General features: G+C 37.1%; 1 protein-coding gene across 3 annotated transcripts in view; it reads left to right on the top strand.

The window, feature by feature from the left end:
• The window catches only part of AKAP7 (A-kinase anchoring protein 7), a 141,315-nt gene that overhangs the window by 68,823 nt on the left and 55,642 nt on the right, over nt 1–16,850 (top strand). For all 3 annotated transcript variants that reach the window (XM_007190859.2, XM_007190860.2, XM_057528276.1), the window contains exon 7: nt 11,812–11,959. In XM_007190859.2, the coding sequence (XP_007190921.2) occupies nt 11,812–11,959 (148 nt within the window). The remainder of the gene's footprint in view (nt 1–11,811; nt 11,960–16,850) is intronic.

Genomic DNA, 16,850 nt, shown 5'->3' with positions numbered 1-16,850 from the left:
TTTAGGACTTTGCTGGTCTTTGGCAGAAGGAAAAGAGATGGTGATTCACAAGCTGAAAGCTTCTGCTAAGAAGTGACACACGTCATTCCTGTTCACATCTTATTGGCCAAAGCAGGTCATGTGGTCCCTTCTGAGTTCAGCAGAGCAGGAGGTGTAACCCGTGTGCAGAAAAGGACCCACCAGAAGGGCAGTGAATATTTTGAACAGTTATACATTCTACTTCAGCTTCGTTTCCCAGATGTAGTTGATCAGTGTGGCCTTTTTTCATCCATCGTGTTGTAGCACTAGTGTTCGGCAGCATACGGTTTAGGAAATGCTGATCGTGATAACTCAGGCTTAAATGCTACTTTTGCTTCAAATGTACAGATTCCGTGGACATTTTTACTTATTTTCTAGCACTTGTATCCACAGGCAAATTTCTGATTTAAGTGTAATTTAAGAAACAGAGTTTTAGAGCTGGCATTAAAAGGTGCAATAATGAAGTATTCAGGGTAATTAGAATTGCATGGGTTTGCCTTAACCGTATTCAAATATAAATATTCTGTCTCAACTATTACCATTAGTGATGGGAAAATTTTTTTCTCAAGTCATTTTTAGACATTTTGAGATCTCTCTAGATTTCATTTTTCTAGTCAAGGACAGAATGGAGCATAATGATCTTGTACGAAACTGGCAAGCCCTGTAGTAGGTTGATTATGGTTAAAGGCAAAATGGAACATCTGATCAAGAAAATGTAAACTTTATTCCAAAATGGTGTTGATGTAAAATTAGCTTGTTTAATAGGTAACAGCTAATTTCCAACCCACGTGAATAGTCACATAGAAGCAAACCAGCTAAAATTATTTGAATGGCAATGAGATTTTCTCTACCACTGCAAAGAGTGCCCAAGCTCACTGGCCAGTCACCTCTTGTTAACTATAATTAACTGCAAAATAAAAGAAGGTAAAGCTGTATTTTTCTTGCGAGCCCCATTTAGATTTGAGGGGAAGGTAAGGTTGCAATCCAAAATGATAACTAGTTTACGTTGGAATTATATTTCCATTCCTAAGTATGAGCTGATTTATTTTGACCATTCATTCGAATCTTATTCTCCCAAGGAGAGGTACCTTAAAAATAGAATAATACTAAATTGTTCAGTTCTTCTAATTGATTACTCCTGTAAATTAAAGAAAAAAAATGTTATTGGTCTCTTTGCCAGGGCAAAACTTCACATTAACTGTAGTTAAGACCTAACAAATCTAGCTCATATTGCCTGAGGCATTAGCCACCCTTGACTAGAGGAACTCCAGCTTGGTTCCTGCAGTAAGTGTTCTTTCTCTATAACCTACATGATAGCAACATTTTTAATTGTTAGTAAACATTGTGACACCATTTTGGAGACCCTTCTTTAAGGCCTTCTAAGTACAACTGTGTCTTTACACTGCCCTCAAGCTGATGGCCAGAGTATGAAAGTACTTTTCTTCCTTCCTTGGCTACGGCCTTCCCCACAGCTGAATTTGACTACAACGATTTGTTACATAACATTATTTAGACCAGAACATTTCTTTCAGAGTGATTTCACATTTGTCTTCAGCACTACTGTGGGATCTTTTTTTTTTTTTCTAATTAATTGATTTATTTATTTTTGGCTGTGTTGGATCTTCGTTGCTGCGCGCGGGCTTTCTCTAGTTGCGGCGAGCAGGGGGCTACTCTTCGTTGCGGTGCGCGGGCTTCTCATTGCAGTGGCCTCTCCATTGTGGAGCACAGGCTCCAGACGTGCGGGCTTCAGTAGTTGTGGCACATGGGCTCAGTAGTTGTGGCACACAGGCTCCAGAGTGCAGGCTCAGTAGTTGTGGCACATGGGCCTATTCGCTCTGTGGCGTGCGGGATCTTCCTGGACCAGGACTCGAACCTGTGTCCCCTGCATTGGCAGACAGATTCCCAACCACTGCACCACCAGGGAAGCCCACTACTGTGGGATCTTAATCAGCCATTACCTGGGAGAATGTTCTGTGACTTTCTCTAGTGGCCCTGCACCTTTAGCAGCGTCCTCTTCCTATTCATACCCATTCTGTTTTTCATGACTTGGCCCCTTTGGGTTCCATCTTGCTCCTCACCCTCCCTGACCTATCCCGATAGTCAGAGAATGGTAAACAGAGGACTTTGTGCTCTTGAACTTCCAGTGCAAATATTTCTAGAACTTAATTCAAAGGAATCAAGTGGGGGGAGTAATCACCTGGGAATTAGCTGAATGGATAGGGAAATCATGTCAAACATACCTCCCAACAGATTGTAACTTTCTATCACACGTATCCCTACTGGCATGTGCCTAAATTGTACAAAGTAGGGATGAGGTAGACGTGCAGGGGATGGTGTCAGGTTTGGCTGGTCTAGCTTTCCTGGGTGATGAATGTACTGGGTAGAGCAGAAGAGCAAATGGAATATGCCAGTGTATATGATCTTTGGCATACTATCATCCTAAGATTCCTTGCTTCTTGTTAACTTTTCTATTTTTATTTTTATTTATTTTTTGCCTACTAAACCCATTGCTTATTTTATTAGTCTAGAAGTGCTTCTGAAATTTTGAAGAGATTCTTAATTTTTAAAATCTCTAAAAATTACTGGCTGTTGTGTTATCTTTTTTTTTTTTTACTGTACTTTTTGGGAAGCAGTATGTAATTGAATATTCGTATATTATGCTGACTATGAGTCTGGTAGAGAAACTATGTAATCCTTTTAATTTTGTATTTCAAGAGTACACCAAAGGGTGATTTCACAATTAAATGTTAGATTAAGTTCGAAATGTGGTCAAAAGAAAGATTCCAATTGCATGTTATATATAAAATTATTTTACATAGCAATCTGTGTCACACTGAAAAAGAAAATCTATGAATACATTTCTTGCTCTACCTGGAGAGAAATACTCATTTTGAAATTGGTTTAAGGGCTACACGTGATTCCCAGGATATATGTTTAATGACTGTTCTATATCCAATTATTGTGGGGTTTTTTCCCCTAAATCTCCTTTTATCTAATATGATATCCAGGGAACGTTTCCAACCAAGTGAATGAAAAGGCTTGTATTGGTGAGCACCTTTCTTGCTTGCCCCATTTCCTACCCTATAGCACACTCAGTGTGAACCTTGGTGTCATTATTTCTTTCCCATTCCTTAGCTTAGTTCTTGTTGGGATGCCTTCCTGTTAGGAAGGGGCTTTGTCCTAAGTGGTGTGCAGGGAATATGCCCAGGCAGTTGAAAGAGGATGAGTTAGGGGAAGTAAGATGTTCTCTGAGAATGAAGGGAGGGAGGAAGGAAGAATGTTGATGGGAGGGGAGTCAAGGAAATTGATTAATTCATAAGAAAGTGGGGAAAGAAGAAAGTACTAGATGCATAGGAGCCGTATGAGCTACAAAAACGCTCTAGGTGTTTCTTGCTTAACATTAAGTGCTGTACTTAGTGATGTCTGTGGATGCATTTAAAATATTTTGTCAATGTACAGTCCCTGATACACTGTCTAGGTATTCAGCTCTCATTTAGGTTGAACCTGAGGCTATAGTTTGGTCTGAAATTCTGTCTGTGGATAATCCAACCAGTTTACATGACTGGTTCCATGCTTCTGACCTCTAGGCTATAAAAGCAGAACGGATTCAACCACAGTATAAGTATGTTGCAGTATATAGGCCAATGTTATAGGCCGAGTTAAAATTGTTCGTTAGGATTTTTCTATGAACTTATTTCTGCATGTGCTTCTGCAGAACGCTTCACTGTCCCCTTTCATTGTTGAGATCCTGAGAATGTTTTGCATCAGTGGCTTGCTGGCATTACTTAATGTGGAGAGAACTATTGATTAGAAGGGAAAGCTATTGCAGTGAAGGAGGAAAACAGATTAAGTTATGTGTATAGCTCGTATTTGGGGAGAGATTTGGTGAGGTGGGGGATATCTTATGTTTTATCTTTAGTTGATAGAAATAAATGGTTAAGTGGGTGAATTCAGGAGGACATGTCATTATTTGCTCCAAAAACCAAAATATTAAGAAAACAGATGTGATGGGGAGGAGCAAGCTGGAGTTTGTTTACACTTGAGTGACCTCAGGCTGCGTTGAGCCAGGAACACAGCTGGAGTTTGATCAAGGGGAGTTGAGGGTCCAGCTGAGATTGGGCTATCAAGGAAGCATTCTTGGATGCCTGAGTTATGAGGCTCTTTGTTTCACTGGAATGAGAAAAGCCACACACAAATATCATAAACAGTTATATGGCCAAACAGCACCTGATTTCTTACGCTATACTTGAGAAAGCTTGAGGAGGAATTGCGGTTTGCTAAGTAGACAAAGAATGAGCTTATATGGGAACAGTCTGTGTTGTAAATAAAGGTATTGAAACATCCCTGTGCTTGTTGCATTGAGTCTGCGGCCTTGAGAACTTCCTGGTTGCCATAAACATGTTCTCTCCCAGTTAACATGTCGTTAGTCAGTATAAATGAGCTACATGTTTGTGGACCAAATTCATGTTTCTTCCTCTGTTCTTTTTGAGGCCAGCACCTCATGGAAGGAAACTCCAGGCCCAGGCAACAATATAGCATATTCTCTTGGTGCTTTTTTTTTTTTTTTTTTTTTAATTTATTTTATTTATTTATGGCTGTGTTGGGTCTTCATTTCCGTACGAGGGCTTTCTCTAGTTGTGGCAAGCGGGGGCCACTCTTCATCGCGGTGCGCGGGCCTCTCACTATCGCGGCCTCTCTTGTTGCGGAGCACAGGCTCCAGATGCGCAGGCTCAGTAATTGTGGCTCACGGGCCCAGCCGCTCCGCGGCATGTGGGATCTTCCCAGACCAGGGCTCGAACCCGTGTCCCCTGCATTGGCAGGCAGACTCTCAACCACTGCGCCACCAGGGAAGCCCTCTCTTGGTGCTTTTTATGAAGTGGCTTCTGCTACCAGGAGTTATCTTATCACCTGCCCTCTGTGACAGCTTTCCTTGTCACTTGATAACCCCAAGAAGCATCCAGCTCTTCTCAGTGTTAGGACAGGGAGAAGGTGTCAACAATAGATTAAAAATATAGCTCTAGCAGCTTTGTTTCTACTTATTATTTGCTGAAAGGTGCAATATTGTAAATGTTAGATATAGTGCTAGGGTAAAGAGTTTCTACTTCTTCTTTCTCTAAAGCCTCAAGATTAAACAAAACAGTAGTGCTAAAAGCAAGTATATAAATAGAGGGATTAAGAGGATCACCTCTTTCAAAAGCCTTATGAGCCTTTTGAAAAGCCTCATAAAATGAGATGCGTAGATGCTCCAGCGTAAGGTAAAATGAAGAATTGAGAAATACTGGATACTCAAACAGTTGGTTTAAAAAACACAGATAATCTCTGCCAGTATTTTAGTTGATTATTTGCATATTTGCAGTATAAGAAGAGTTCTTTTTATAGGCTGGATTATTTGGGTAATTCTTACTATGTGGAAGTAGCATCTATGAATTCTTTCTCATCTCCCTTTATGAAATTCATTTACTGTGGACATATAATTATCACTTTATTAATACTAATGCACATATTAAATGCAGGTATTTTAGATGCTAGAGATTCTCAAAGTAATTTTCACATTGGTTTTAGAAATATGATAGTATATATGATTATATCTTAAGAATGATTAATATTCTTAGAATTTTAGTATTTTAAATAGTGAAAGAGCTTGAATATTATCATTCTGTTCTTTTCAATTTATCTGTGTTCTCCACTTATCCTGAATCTGAATCCAAGCTCTACTTCTTATTAGCTGTGTGTCCTTCGGTAAGTGACCTGATTTCTCTGTGACTGTTTCCTTATCTGGGGATAATAATGGTACTAATCTTATAGGGTTATTGCAATTATTAAACAAGTTAATAAGTTCTTAGAGCAGTGCTTATACATAGTAAATACTATGTAAGTACTTTCTATTATTGTTAAACTGATGGTAGAAAACATCATTTTTTTCAGATTGGTACAAAACAATGAGCAAAGTACAACTGTTTTTTCTGTTTTCCATCACTTGTTACTTTTTCATCTCTGAAGTTACTGACAGGCACGAAGGAGGGTGTCAGGGCCCCAGGCAGGTAGGAAATGGGCATTGCTGGACAGAGGGTCAAGGCAGAGCCCAGGCCCATAGGCTGGCCGAGAGCTGCAGGAGGAGATGGGAAGGCTTCAAGGCAGTTCTCACTCGGGGGTGCTGGGCACTGGCTCTCAAACCACCATGTTATTCTAGAGAACATTAGCTGTGTGGTAAAGACTCCTCGTCTCTTTCCATCCCTGTCAAGAACAGGCTTGGGTGGAATTGAGCCTGAATGGGAGTGTCTCCATTTTCCCCACTGAGGGGGGCTGAGGGAGGACTGCAGCCAACAAGGAGGTCATCAAGTGTCTGTATCAGGAGAAAGATGGAAATAAAACAGTACAAGTAAGAGTGAAAAATGTAGTTTTGCTGAGAGACGGAGTCATTAAGAATCGTAAAGTAAGATTTGCTTCAGGGAAGCCCCTTGTCAATATCATCTTTTTATCACTTTGAATCACCAGTATGTAACTTTTCACTAGGATGACTATTCATCATTAAAAATAATTTTAGTTTTTTAACCAATATCATATCACTAAAGATATGTAACTTTTTTCCACTTATGAAAATGAGTGTAAAAGATTACCATTCCTCTTTAATCAGCTGATGCCCCAAATGACAGGCCAATTTGGTTTGGCTCTTAATTTGCATCCTGAATTTTGGTTTCATGCCATTATCACAGGAAACATACATTTCTTTCATAACTGTTGGGTGACAGGAATAAACTATTGGAAAACAACAGAGCTCCAGGAATATCAAGTTTAACCTCAGAAGGACACAATTTTTTTTTTTGATATGCAGGCTGTTTATTTTTTCATCATGGAAGTTGCAATTATTATAATAAGATAACAAGTAACAATATGAAATTATCTTCTATTACAAAAAAAGTTAACCTTCTTAACAAAACTGGCATTCCATTGTTTTTCTGATCTCAATAACTTTGTTGTAGAAACTAAAGATGAATAATAAGTATTTTATCTTTCAGAACCTTAACTGAATGATTTTCCCACATTAATGTGAATTTTCATATTTTGTGGCTCTGTTTACTTCCTATATTGAAAATAGAGTTGGAAGCATAGTAATGTAAGACTGAGCCCTCTTTGGTGCCTATTAAATTATACACATCATTTAACTAAATATAAATGATATGGTGAGTGCTTCCTGAGTAAATAATTTCCATGACTTACCAGATGCAGCCATCAGACGATTCTAAAACTACACATCACACTCTCAATGGCATTTTTCCTGTATTGGCTCTTTGCATGCCAAGTTACAGTCAAGAATGAAGTTCCTCAGGGTTTCATGGTCCATTGCATCAGAAGTTATCAAGTGGCTTTGCACAGCACTGATAATTCTCCCTAAACAATACTTGAAACTAGGCCAAAGGGAAGTAAAACTTCAGTCATTTCTGATGATTAATTAGGATAGTCTTGAAAAGTTTTTCTGTTTGAAGTTTCTTGCCACTAATTTATTGTTTCAAAGTGTGATGTTCTGTCTTTAACTTCCTATTTTCTCCTTCAGTGTTATGATGCATAATTGATATGTCAGTTATATTGGGTACAATTATCAATATGAAGCCTTAAAAAAATATACCCTGTTTCTGTTAGGTCCAAGGCAAACCTAATTTTCAAACATAGTACTAGACAATCACAAGGCATATTCAGAATTCCAGAAATGCAACACCCTTAGCGTGGTTTTGTTGAAGATACCCTACATATTGTTGGAAATAATCCCAACTCTCTCAGCCTTTACAGGTCAAATTTTCCTGGCTTTAACCATTTTTCTGTGGTTTTTCTTTGAGCTTTCCTAACGTATCATACCTCCATCTTTCTTTAAATGACAAGGTACATTGGAAAGGGTCTGGGCTGTGAAAAAGGGAAGCAAAGAAAAATTTGTGGTCCGAAACCTGAAAACCAGCCTTTTAAGCTTTAAAATATAACCTTGCCAGGGTGATGTCTCTGGGACTAGTTTGGCAACCCAGTGAATCCATTCAGAAAATAGGAGGCTGCCTAGTCTTACTCTGAAGACATGCAATTTTGATGTACTTGTTTATTTTCTTTGAATGATAGTCGTTTCTTTATTATGAAGGAAGAACACCCCCTGCTGCAGCTGGATGGTGAGACTAATTCACATAGATTTTACTAGAAAAGAAATATATTGCCATGGGACAAAAGAGCCTAAAAAAAATCCTGCAAAATATATTGTCAAACAAAAAATTCCCCAGAGAACAAAGATCATGCTAATATTATATATCAGACAAAGCAGATTCTTATAGAATCTTTTTTTTTTTTAAAGGATTTTCTTATTTATTTATTTATTTATTTATTTATTTTTGGCTGTGTTGGGTCTTCGGTTCGTGCGAGGGCTTTCTCCAGTTGCGGCAAGCGGGGGCCACTCTTCATCGCGGTGCGGGGACCGCCCTTCATCGCGGTGCGCGGGCCTTTCTCTATCGCGGCCCCTCCCGTCGCGGGGCACAGGCTCCAGACGCGCAGGCTCAGCAATTGTGGCTCACGGGCCCAGCTGCTCCGTGGCATGTGGGATCTTCCCAGACCAGGGCTCGAACCCGTGTCCCCTGCATTAGCAGGCAGATTCTCAACCACTGCGCCACCAGGGAAGCCCAGATTCTTATAGAATCTTAAAGATCTTCTAGACCTTTATTATTGAAGATGTTTTCTGATCAGGGCATATAGCTTCAGTGCCTTCTAAGGCCTCATGCCTCTTTGAACCACAGCTCTCTCTATAAATTGTGAGTTAAAGAATTAATTCCTTTTCACTCTTTGGTAAAAAATAACTCCTTAAGATTCATGTTGGAAGTCATCTATGGAGAATTCTTGCAAAATAGTTGGTGCTTACTTTTTGCTAAAATTAAATTAATTAGCCTAACAGATTAGAGTAGCTCATATGTTTCCCTTATTTCTTATTTTTTAAACAATGACATCTTACAAAACTGAAATGGAGATTATAGTGGCTAGACAGTGCTGGCAATGGTATCTTGAAAACTGAAGGTCCTGATTTTCTGCTGACTTATCACTGTTCTTCTGTCTGGTCAAAGGGAATGACACCCTTACTCCACTCCACCCCCACCCAATAAACACACACAAATGAAAAAACATTTGAAAGAGAAATAAGAATGGTCAGTTTCCATTTACTCGGAAACTTTTCCCCCTGAAATCTTACCTATTATTTTCACTAATGGTAATTATATATATCAATATATTATAGCATTTACCATATTTCACTGTTTTAAGCACTTCTATAAATTTACTCGTTTAGTGCATGTAACACTTACAGGTAGGTAGTATTGTTAATCTCATTTTACAGATGAGGAAACTGAGGTCACATGGCTGAAAAGCGGCTGAGCCAGGACTTGAACTCATGCACTGACTGGCCCTCAGTATTAGGCTCTGCTGTGTCTCAAGGCATTCAACTCACCAAATCAAAAGAAATCCATTCAGTTTCATTCTTGTTGAACTCTGAATGAACAGCATTTGATATTGTCAACTATCCTCTTCTTGAAACTTTATCCTCCTTTGCATTTGTGACAATTATTTATCAAGCACTGCTCCATGTCAAGCACTGTTCTAGGCACTGAGGATATTTCAGAGAATAACAGTCAGATGAAAATCCTTGTGTGGAGCTCACATTCTAATGGAGAGGGACAGCTAATGACAGACAATGAAAATAAACATAAATTGCAGAGTATGTTAGAAGACAGTAAGTGCTATGGAAAAATATACATAAGTATGTATAAAGGGAGAAGGATAGAGAGGATTTGGGAGTACCTCCTGGGTGGGGGGAGTACAAATTAAATGGCATGGTTAAGTGAGGCCCTATTAAGAAAGTAATATTTGAGCAAGGAATTAAAGGAGACGGGGATGGGCAATGAGGAGGATATCTGGGGGAAGAGCATTCCAGGAAGAGGGAACAGGCAGCACAGGGGCTGTGAGGTGGGTATGCCTGGCATGTTCACGGAAGAGCAAGGAGGTCAGGGAGGCTGGAGAGGGTCAAAGGGGAGAGTGGTGGACATGAGGCCCAGGAAGCAAGGGGAGGGCAGAACAGGAACCTGCAGGCTGGTCTGGCAATTTGGCTCCTCCTTTGAAAGAAATGGAGACCTTTTGGAGAATTTTGACCAGAGGATGACCTGATCTGGATGTATGTTTTTATAAAATCACTCTGGCTTTAGAAGAGGCAACAGTGGGAAAACAGGAGGCTGTTGGGATAATCCAGGTGAAAGACAAAAGCAGAGGTGGCTCAGACAAAGGTAACAGGGGAGTGGTGAGAATTGGGTGTGTTTTGAAGGTAGAGCCAACATGATTTGATTGGAGGTAGCGTTGAGGGAAAGAGGAGAATCAAGGATGACCCCAAGGCTTCCAGTCTGATCAACTCGAACTGAGGTGGGAAAGAAAGTCTGTGAGTGAAGGGGTTAGGAAAGATGGGGAGCTCAGTTTGGACATAGAACAAAAACATGTATCAACAAAACATGTTAAATATAATATTAAAAGTTAAGACCAACCTAAATGTTCAACAATAAAGAATAGAATGAATAAATTATATCTCCATACAATGGAGTACTATGGAGATGTAAAAATATTTTGCACATCAATATATTATTTATTGATATGACATATTAACTGAAAAAAAAAGCTGGTTGTCAGTACTCATGGTATAACTCATGTTGTGCATAGGAAAAATAAAATACATAGTAAAATTTTAGTAGTAGTAGTTTGGGGTGATTTAATATTTTTGTTTTTATATCTCTATTTAAAATTTTTTTGTAACTTTTGTGAGTAAAAAGGGAGAGTATGTATTCTAATTGCACTTGAGTAAGATTTATATAAATATAATTTGGTAATAATACATATGGGTAAAAAGGATACTTGAAGGATATGCACCACAGGGTTAATGTATTTTATATAAATAACAGGGTCATGAGTGATTTTTCTTTTCTTTTTTTCTAGATTCTTTATATTTTCTAAGTTTTAACAAATAACAGGTATTTCCAGGGCAATGTAAAAATATATATAAATTTAAAGAAAACGTTTGTGCACGGTCAACCGGTAAACTTGCCCTGTAAAGTACTGTATTTTCATCTTATGGACTGTGTTTTTGGACTATGAGATGGGTATAAGACCATGTATAGTAAGGGGAGGGGAAGACATTCTTTCCCGTATTTGGGGGAACTACCAAGTTACCAAGGGCATCCCACTGTAATTTTTCAACAACCAGCCCTATTCCTGCTGTGAAAGTACACTGAAAATCAGGAGGGGCAGGTAAAGAAAAACTTGGAAGATCCATTGACCGCTCTACTCTACTTCAAATAATCTTTGTCTTTCAGATGATTCTTACATAAGTTTAAAAATTGCATCCATTTATTAAAACATTTTACACACTGTAAAATGTTAAGATCCATATCAGTTTAAAAAATTCACCCATTGCTCCATTGTTGTTGGAGATGATTACTCTTCCCATGGTATATCAAATTTCAACTTGATATACTTTATTATTTCTGAAGCTTAAAGTATATGAAGATTTGAATGCTTCCACGTTCAAACTCAACACTCTTTAATGATTTTTTTTAAAAAAATGCAACTCATTCTAGGCAGAGACTTTAAAAACAACTTTACAACAATTTTGTGGTATCCATTTTAAGATGCCAGTAGGCAGTCAAAATGTAATATCAGGTTCTAAGAAAGTGGTATAGATGTGAACTGGTTGCCTAGGTGAAATGATTGATTGATGTGATTTTGTTTTGTTATTTCAAGGGAGTGAAAAAAATAGACCCCAAATTCTATGAAAAATTTATCAGTCACAGATTTGGAGAAGAAATGGTACATCGCATAGATCTTTGCTCCATGCTGAAGAAAAAGCAAAGTAATGGTTATTATCACTGTGAGTCTTCAATTGTGATTGGTGAGTGCCATTTAAAAATTACTTACTATCTTTGATTTTGATTTCTTTAGTATCATTTTGTTTTGGCAGATGTTTATGTTGTATGTTTTTCTCAACGACATATTTTCCTAAATATTACGTTTTGACAATAATACATTAAAAATTTTGTGGAACATATTTAGTATTCATGTTTATCAATCAAGATTTTAGTACCTATAGTTTTTATACTTTTGTGCTTTAAACACAATCATCATGAAGCCTTCAAATGTTGAGTCATAATTCATTTCAGTTTAATTTTATTTCATGAATATGAAGAAAGCATTTTCTCCAGTGAAGGCCTACGTGACCACAGCATTCTATACCAGGCATTTTTGTGTTCACTGCTTCTAATTAGGAAGAGAACGTGCCAGGCCAGGAAGTTTCACTCTGGGAAGGGAAAGCATAGGTGGCCTGCAAAGACTGAAAACTTGTCCTTTAATTTCTTCCCTAAGAAAAACATGTTTTAAGGGGAAACAAAGATTCATACATAAATGCTCTGTCATCATATCAGGGAGACGGCATGTGATGAGACAGGTTCATACACAATTATGTTTCCGACTGCAAAGTGTGTACACCAAATGAAGAATCTGAAAAACCAGAACGGGGGTATTCCTCATTGTTTGCAATGTGAATGTCTTTTAAAGGAGCCTGATCTGTTGTGATTAAAATATACAATTTCAAACTGGGCAGTCTTCTTATAAAACTGTGAACTTCAAGACAACCTGATTTGTATACTTTTGAAGTAACATGAAAATACTTAGAGAAGATAAATACCAGTATCTAAATATTTCAAGGTCTTCAACCAAGGTAATTTCTCTCCACATCAGCTTGAAGAAAACCTATGGAAATATACATCGTGAAAGAATCTTTATACTGAAGTTTAAAGTATTTTAAAAATGTTCAAGAGACACAATTTTGTTTCTAAATTCTCACTAGAGATCTTCAGAGAAATCATTATTTTACCTTCCAAAGATCTTAGCTATCTTAAACAGAAGATAATTAATATGTCATTTGAATTTTATGTTCTGAAACATTTCAAGTGTGCTTTAAGGAAGATTTTTGTGTTTTCAGAATCTCTGTAAGAGAGCTGCCTTCCATCAAAGTTTTGATGAAGACCAAACATTGCTGTTTAGGTTCACTTTGTAAAAGGCAAATTTAAATGCTTCTTGCGTAATATAGATTTTGGCTAGCTTTCCATATCTTCTCTGTAATTACTTTAGACCAACCTTGAAGGAGAACTCAGTGCTTCATTGCCTTTCCCACTCCCATTTTTTTAAAAAAGAGCAGTATGTAGATTTTACTGAAGGTATTGTGGGGCTGCATTATATAGCTCACAGCATGGATCTCCTATATTGTCATTAGACAGCTCTGTTCAGGTCATCCCAGATTACTGTGTTCCACTCACTGAGTTTTCTTTTATTGCTGTTTACCAGCTTGGTTTCTAAAATTCCCCTTATTATAGGCAATTTCTCTAGATTTTTCTCTCAGTCTTCTTTATCTCTCACCCTTTTCTAATTCAGAGCAATTTAGCTTCTTTCAAACTTCACTCATCTTATATCCCCATATCAATCATTTACCATTATTTAAAAAATGGTTTTTGCCTATTACACATACTCTATATTCTCCTGTCTTTATTAACATTAAAGCAAAATCTGCATCTAAAATGATAATTATTATTTAATAATTAGCCAGTTTTAATACACACTAGAGTCCTGTATTTGCTATGGATAATTACTGATTTTCTTGATCTTACCTGAGTTTTGCAACAGAGAATACTGGGCAGGATTCAGGACTCTTGCTTTGTGAGTTTCATTTCTTGTGCAGATTATATTTTTGTATTATCTTTTTTTTTTTAATTTTTATTGGAGTATAGTTGATTTGCAATGTTGTGCTAGTTTCAGTTGTACAGCAAAGTGAATCAGTTATATATTACATATATCCACTCTTTTCTAGATTCTTTTCCCATATAGGCCATTACAGAGTACTGAGTAGAGTTCCCTGTGCTATACAGCAGGTTCTGGTTAGCTATCTGTTTTATATATAGTAATGTGTATATGTCAATCCCAATCTCCCAATTTATCCCTCCCCTCCCTTACCCCCTGGTAACCATAAGTTTGTTTTCTATATCTGTAACTCTATTTCTGTTTGTAGATAAGTTCATTTGTACCCTTTTTTTAGATTCCACATATAAATGGTATCATATGATATTTGTCTTTCTCTGTCTGACTTACTTCACTCAGTATGACAAACTCTAGGTCTATCCATGTAGCTGCAAATGACATTATTTTGTCCTTTTTTATGGCTGAGTAATATTCCATTGTATATATGTACCACATCTTCTTTATCCATTCCTCTGTTGATGGACATTTAGGTTGCTTCCATGTCCTGGCTATTGTAAATAGTGCTGCAGTGAACATTGGGGTGCATGTATCCTTTCGAATTATGGTTTTCTCCAGATATATGTCTAGGAGTGGGATTGCTGGATCATATGGTAGCTCTATTTTTAGTTTTTTAAGGAACCTCCATACTGTTCTCCAAAGTGGCTGTACCAGTTTACATTCCCACTAACAGTGCATGAGCATTCCCTTTCTTCACACCCTCTCCAAAATTTACTGTTTGTAGATTTTCTGATGATGGCCATTCTGACCGGTGTGAGGTGATACCTCATTATAGTTTTGATTTGCATTTCTCTAATAATTAGTGATGTTGAGCATCTTTCCACGCGCTTTTTAGCTATCTGTATGCCTTCTTTGGAGAAATGTCTATTTAGGTCTTCCGCCCTCTTGTTCAGATTTAATTGGCTTCCATTGGTATGGCTTCTCTTTAATTTGATACTAACTCAAATTTAATGTCTGTTTCCTGAACTTTGAATCAGTATTGTGTTGTATACATTAAAGAGTGAGACAGATTTGAGATCTTAAGATATTTTGTATTCAGAATTCTAGAGTAGAAGTTAGGCTTCAGGGACTCTGGGAACCTTCTGAAATTGTTTATAAAACTTTGTATGTAGGTACATATGTGAATTTTTCTGGGGAGAGAATTTATTAGATTTACATATTTCCTATCTCTTAATTTGTTAATGGTGCATTCTTGGAGAGCACTGGATTCCAAATCACTGATTTTCTTTACAGCTGTCTCAATTATATCATTTAGGACATTAAAAAGAAAACAAAAAAACAAACTAATGACTATATGCTTCATTTCCAAGATTTCCAGTTGATTGTTTTTCATCCTTTCCTGTTCTGATCTTTGCTTTATGGATGCTATTCCTTCATTTATTTCTTTGATGATGTCAATATAATTAATTTTGAAAATTCATGTTTTGAAAATCTGGTTCCTTGGGTGTGAATTCTACTATTTGTTGGGTCTTTTGTGGCACTTGATTTCCTCTGGTGCTTTTAAAGTTTTTTTTGAGAGCTCATTTAATTGTGCATGTTTCCCCTCATAACCCCATGTGTGGTTTTGCAGATGTCTCAGTCCCAGTCCCACAGGGTACACTACTTTGTATTAGGTTAGGAACTGGCAATAGCAACCATCCTTGTCCATAAGGAGTTGGAGTGCATTCTTCTTGTCTCTTACCAACTTGTGAGGTTTTCTTAAGAGTAAAGATAATTAGCCCTTTGCCATATTGACTTCAAATATTTTTCCAGGTTTTATTTTGCATTGAGTTTTGGTCACAAGATATTTTTCATATTAAATGTTTTAATTTTTGTAAAACTATAGATAAAAAATTCTGTAATTTCTTTAATTATTATGACTAGAGTCATCTCCAAACCAAAGATTTGGTACGTTTTTGTTTATATTTTCTTCTGATTTTTTTGTTATTATTTTTGCATTTGAGCTTTTCATCTATCTGGTGTGATCATTAATTAAGTAGTCAGACATAGAGGATTAACGTAGAAATCCAGTTACTAAAAGTGGTTGTGAAATAGAGATTTAGTTTTAGGAAATTTAGTGCTTTTAAAATTTTAATTTATTAAAAATTAAAAATTTATTAAATATTAATTTATTAAAAATTGTTTATTTTATTTAAACAATAAACAATTTTTAATTGTTTATTTTAAAAATATTTATTTAAAATAAATATTAATTTATTTAAAATTGTTTAAACAAATTTAAATTTAATTTGTTTTTATAATTTTAATTACTTGCCAATCTGGGGATGATTTTATGTAAAAAATCTGGCTTTCTGGTGCCTTTGAACAACCCAGAAATGTGGCCACACATGCTCTGTGTTCTTGCATGCAGCGATTTCCTGGGTGGGGTAGTAGGCACACCTTGAAAGTAGTGCCTTTCATCATCCCCTGACTCTTGTTCTTCTACAGTTTGCCTAACTCACTTGCACTACTTGGTTGGTTCCTGAAGGCATCTGAGTTTGGATCCCCTGGCAGCTGCTGCTATTCCCTGGGTCTACTTTTCATTTCCATGCTGAGCATTTTCCTCTCCAGCTTCTGCCATCATGCATCTTTATATGGAGTGTTAGGGGAGTTTGGTAGGATATGGAGGCAACAGTCACATGTTTAGATGCAAGAGAAAGGTACTACATTTTAATTCTCTCATAATAAGAAATGTGGTTGATATTATGCTTACCTAATATTGAGGTATAACTTCTTACAAACCTAACTGCATTAATCAGCTAAAATTCCAAAACAAACAAACAAAAAAGTGAAAAACCAGTTCTTCCTGGTGAATCCAGGAATGAACTATAGCTCAGATATCCTAGGGTGGTGAAAGCTGTTCTCTGTGAGCTACTTACTGGAGTTGGGTGAATTAATTTTTCTCTTGCAGCTCTGTTCCATTTATATTTCCTTAGGGAAGATAATTGAGTAAATGACACCCTTTGTAAGATTGATGAGCAGTTTCGTGCTTGCAA

Source organism: Balaenoptera acutorostrata, chromosome 14 (assembly GCF_949987535.1).
Source record: "Balaenoptera acutorostrata chromosome 14, mBalAcu1.1, whole genome shotgun sequence".
Classification (NCBI taxonomy): Eukaryota; Metazoa; Chordata; class Mammalia; order Artiodactyla; family Balaenopteridae; genus Balaenoptera; species Balaenoptera acutorostrata.
Note: the sequence above shows the minus strand (reverse complement) of the source record. Positions and strands in the feature narration are given on the sequence as shown.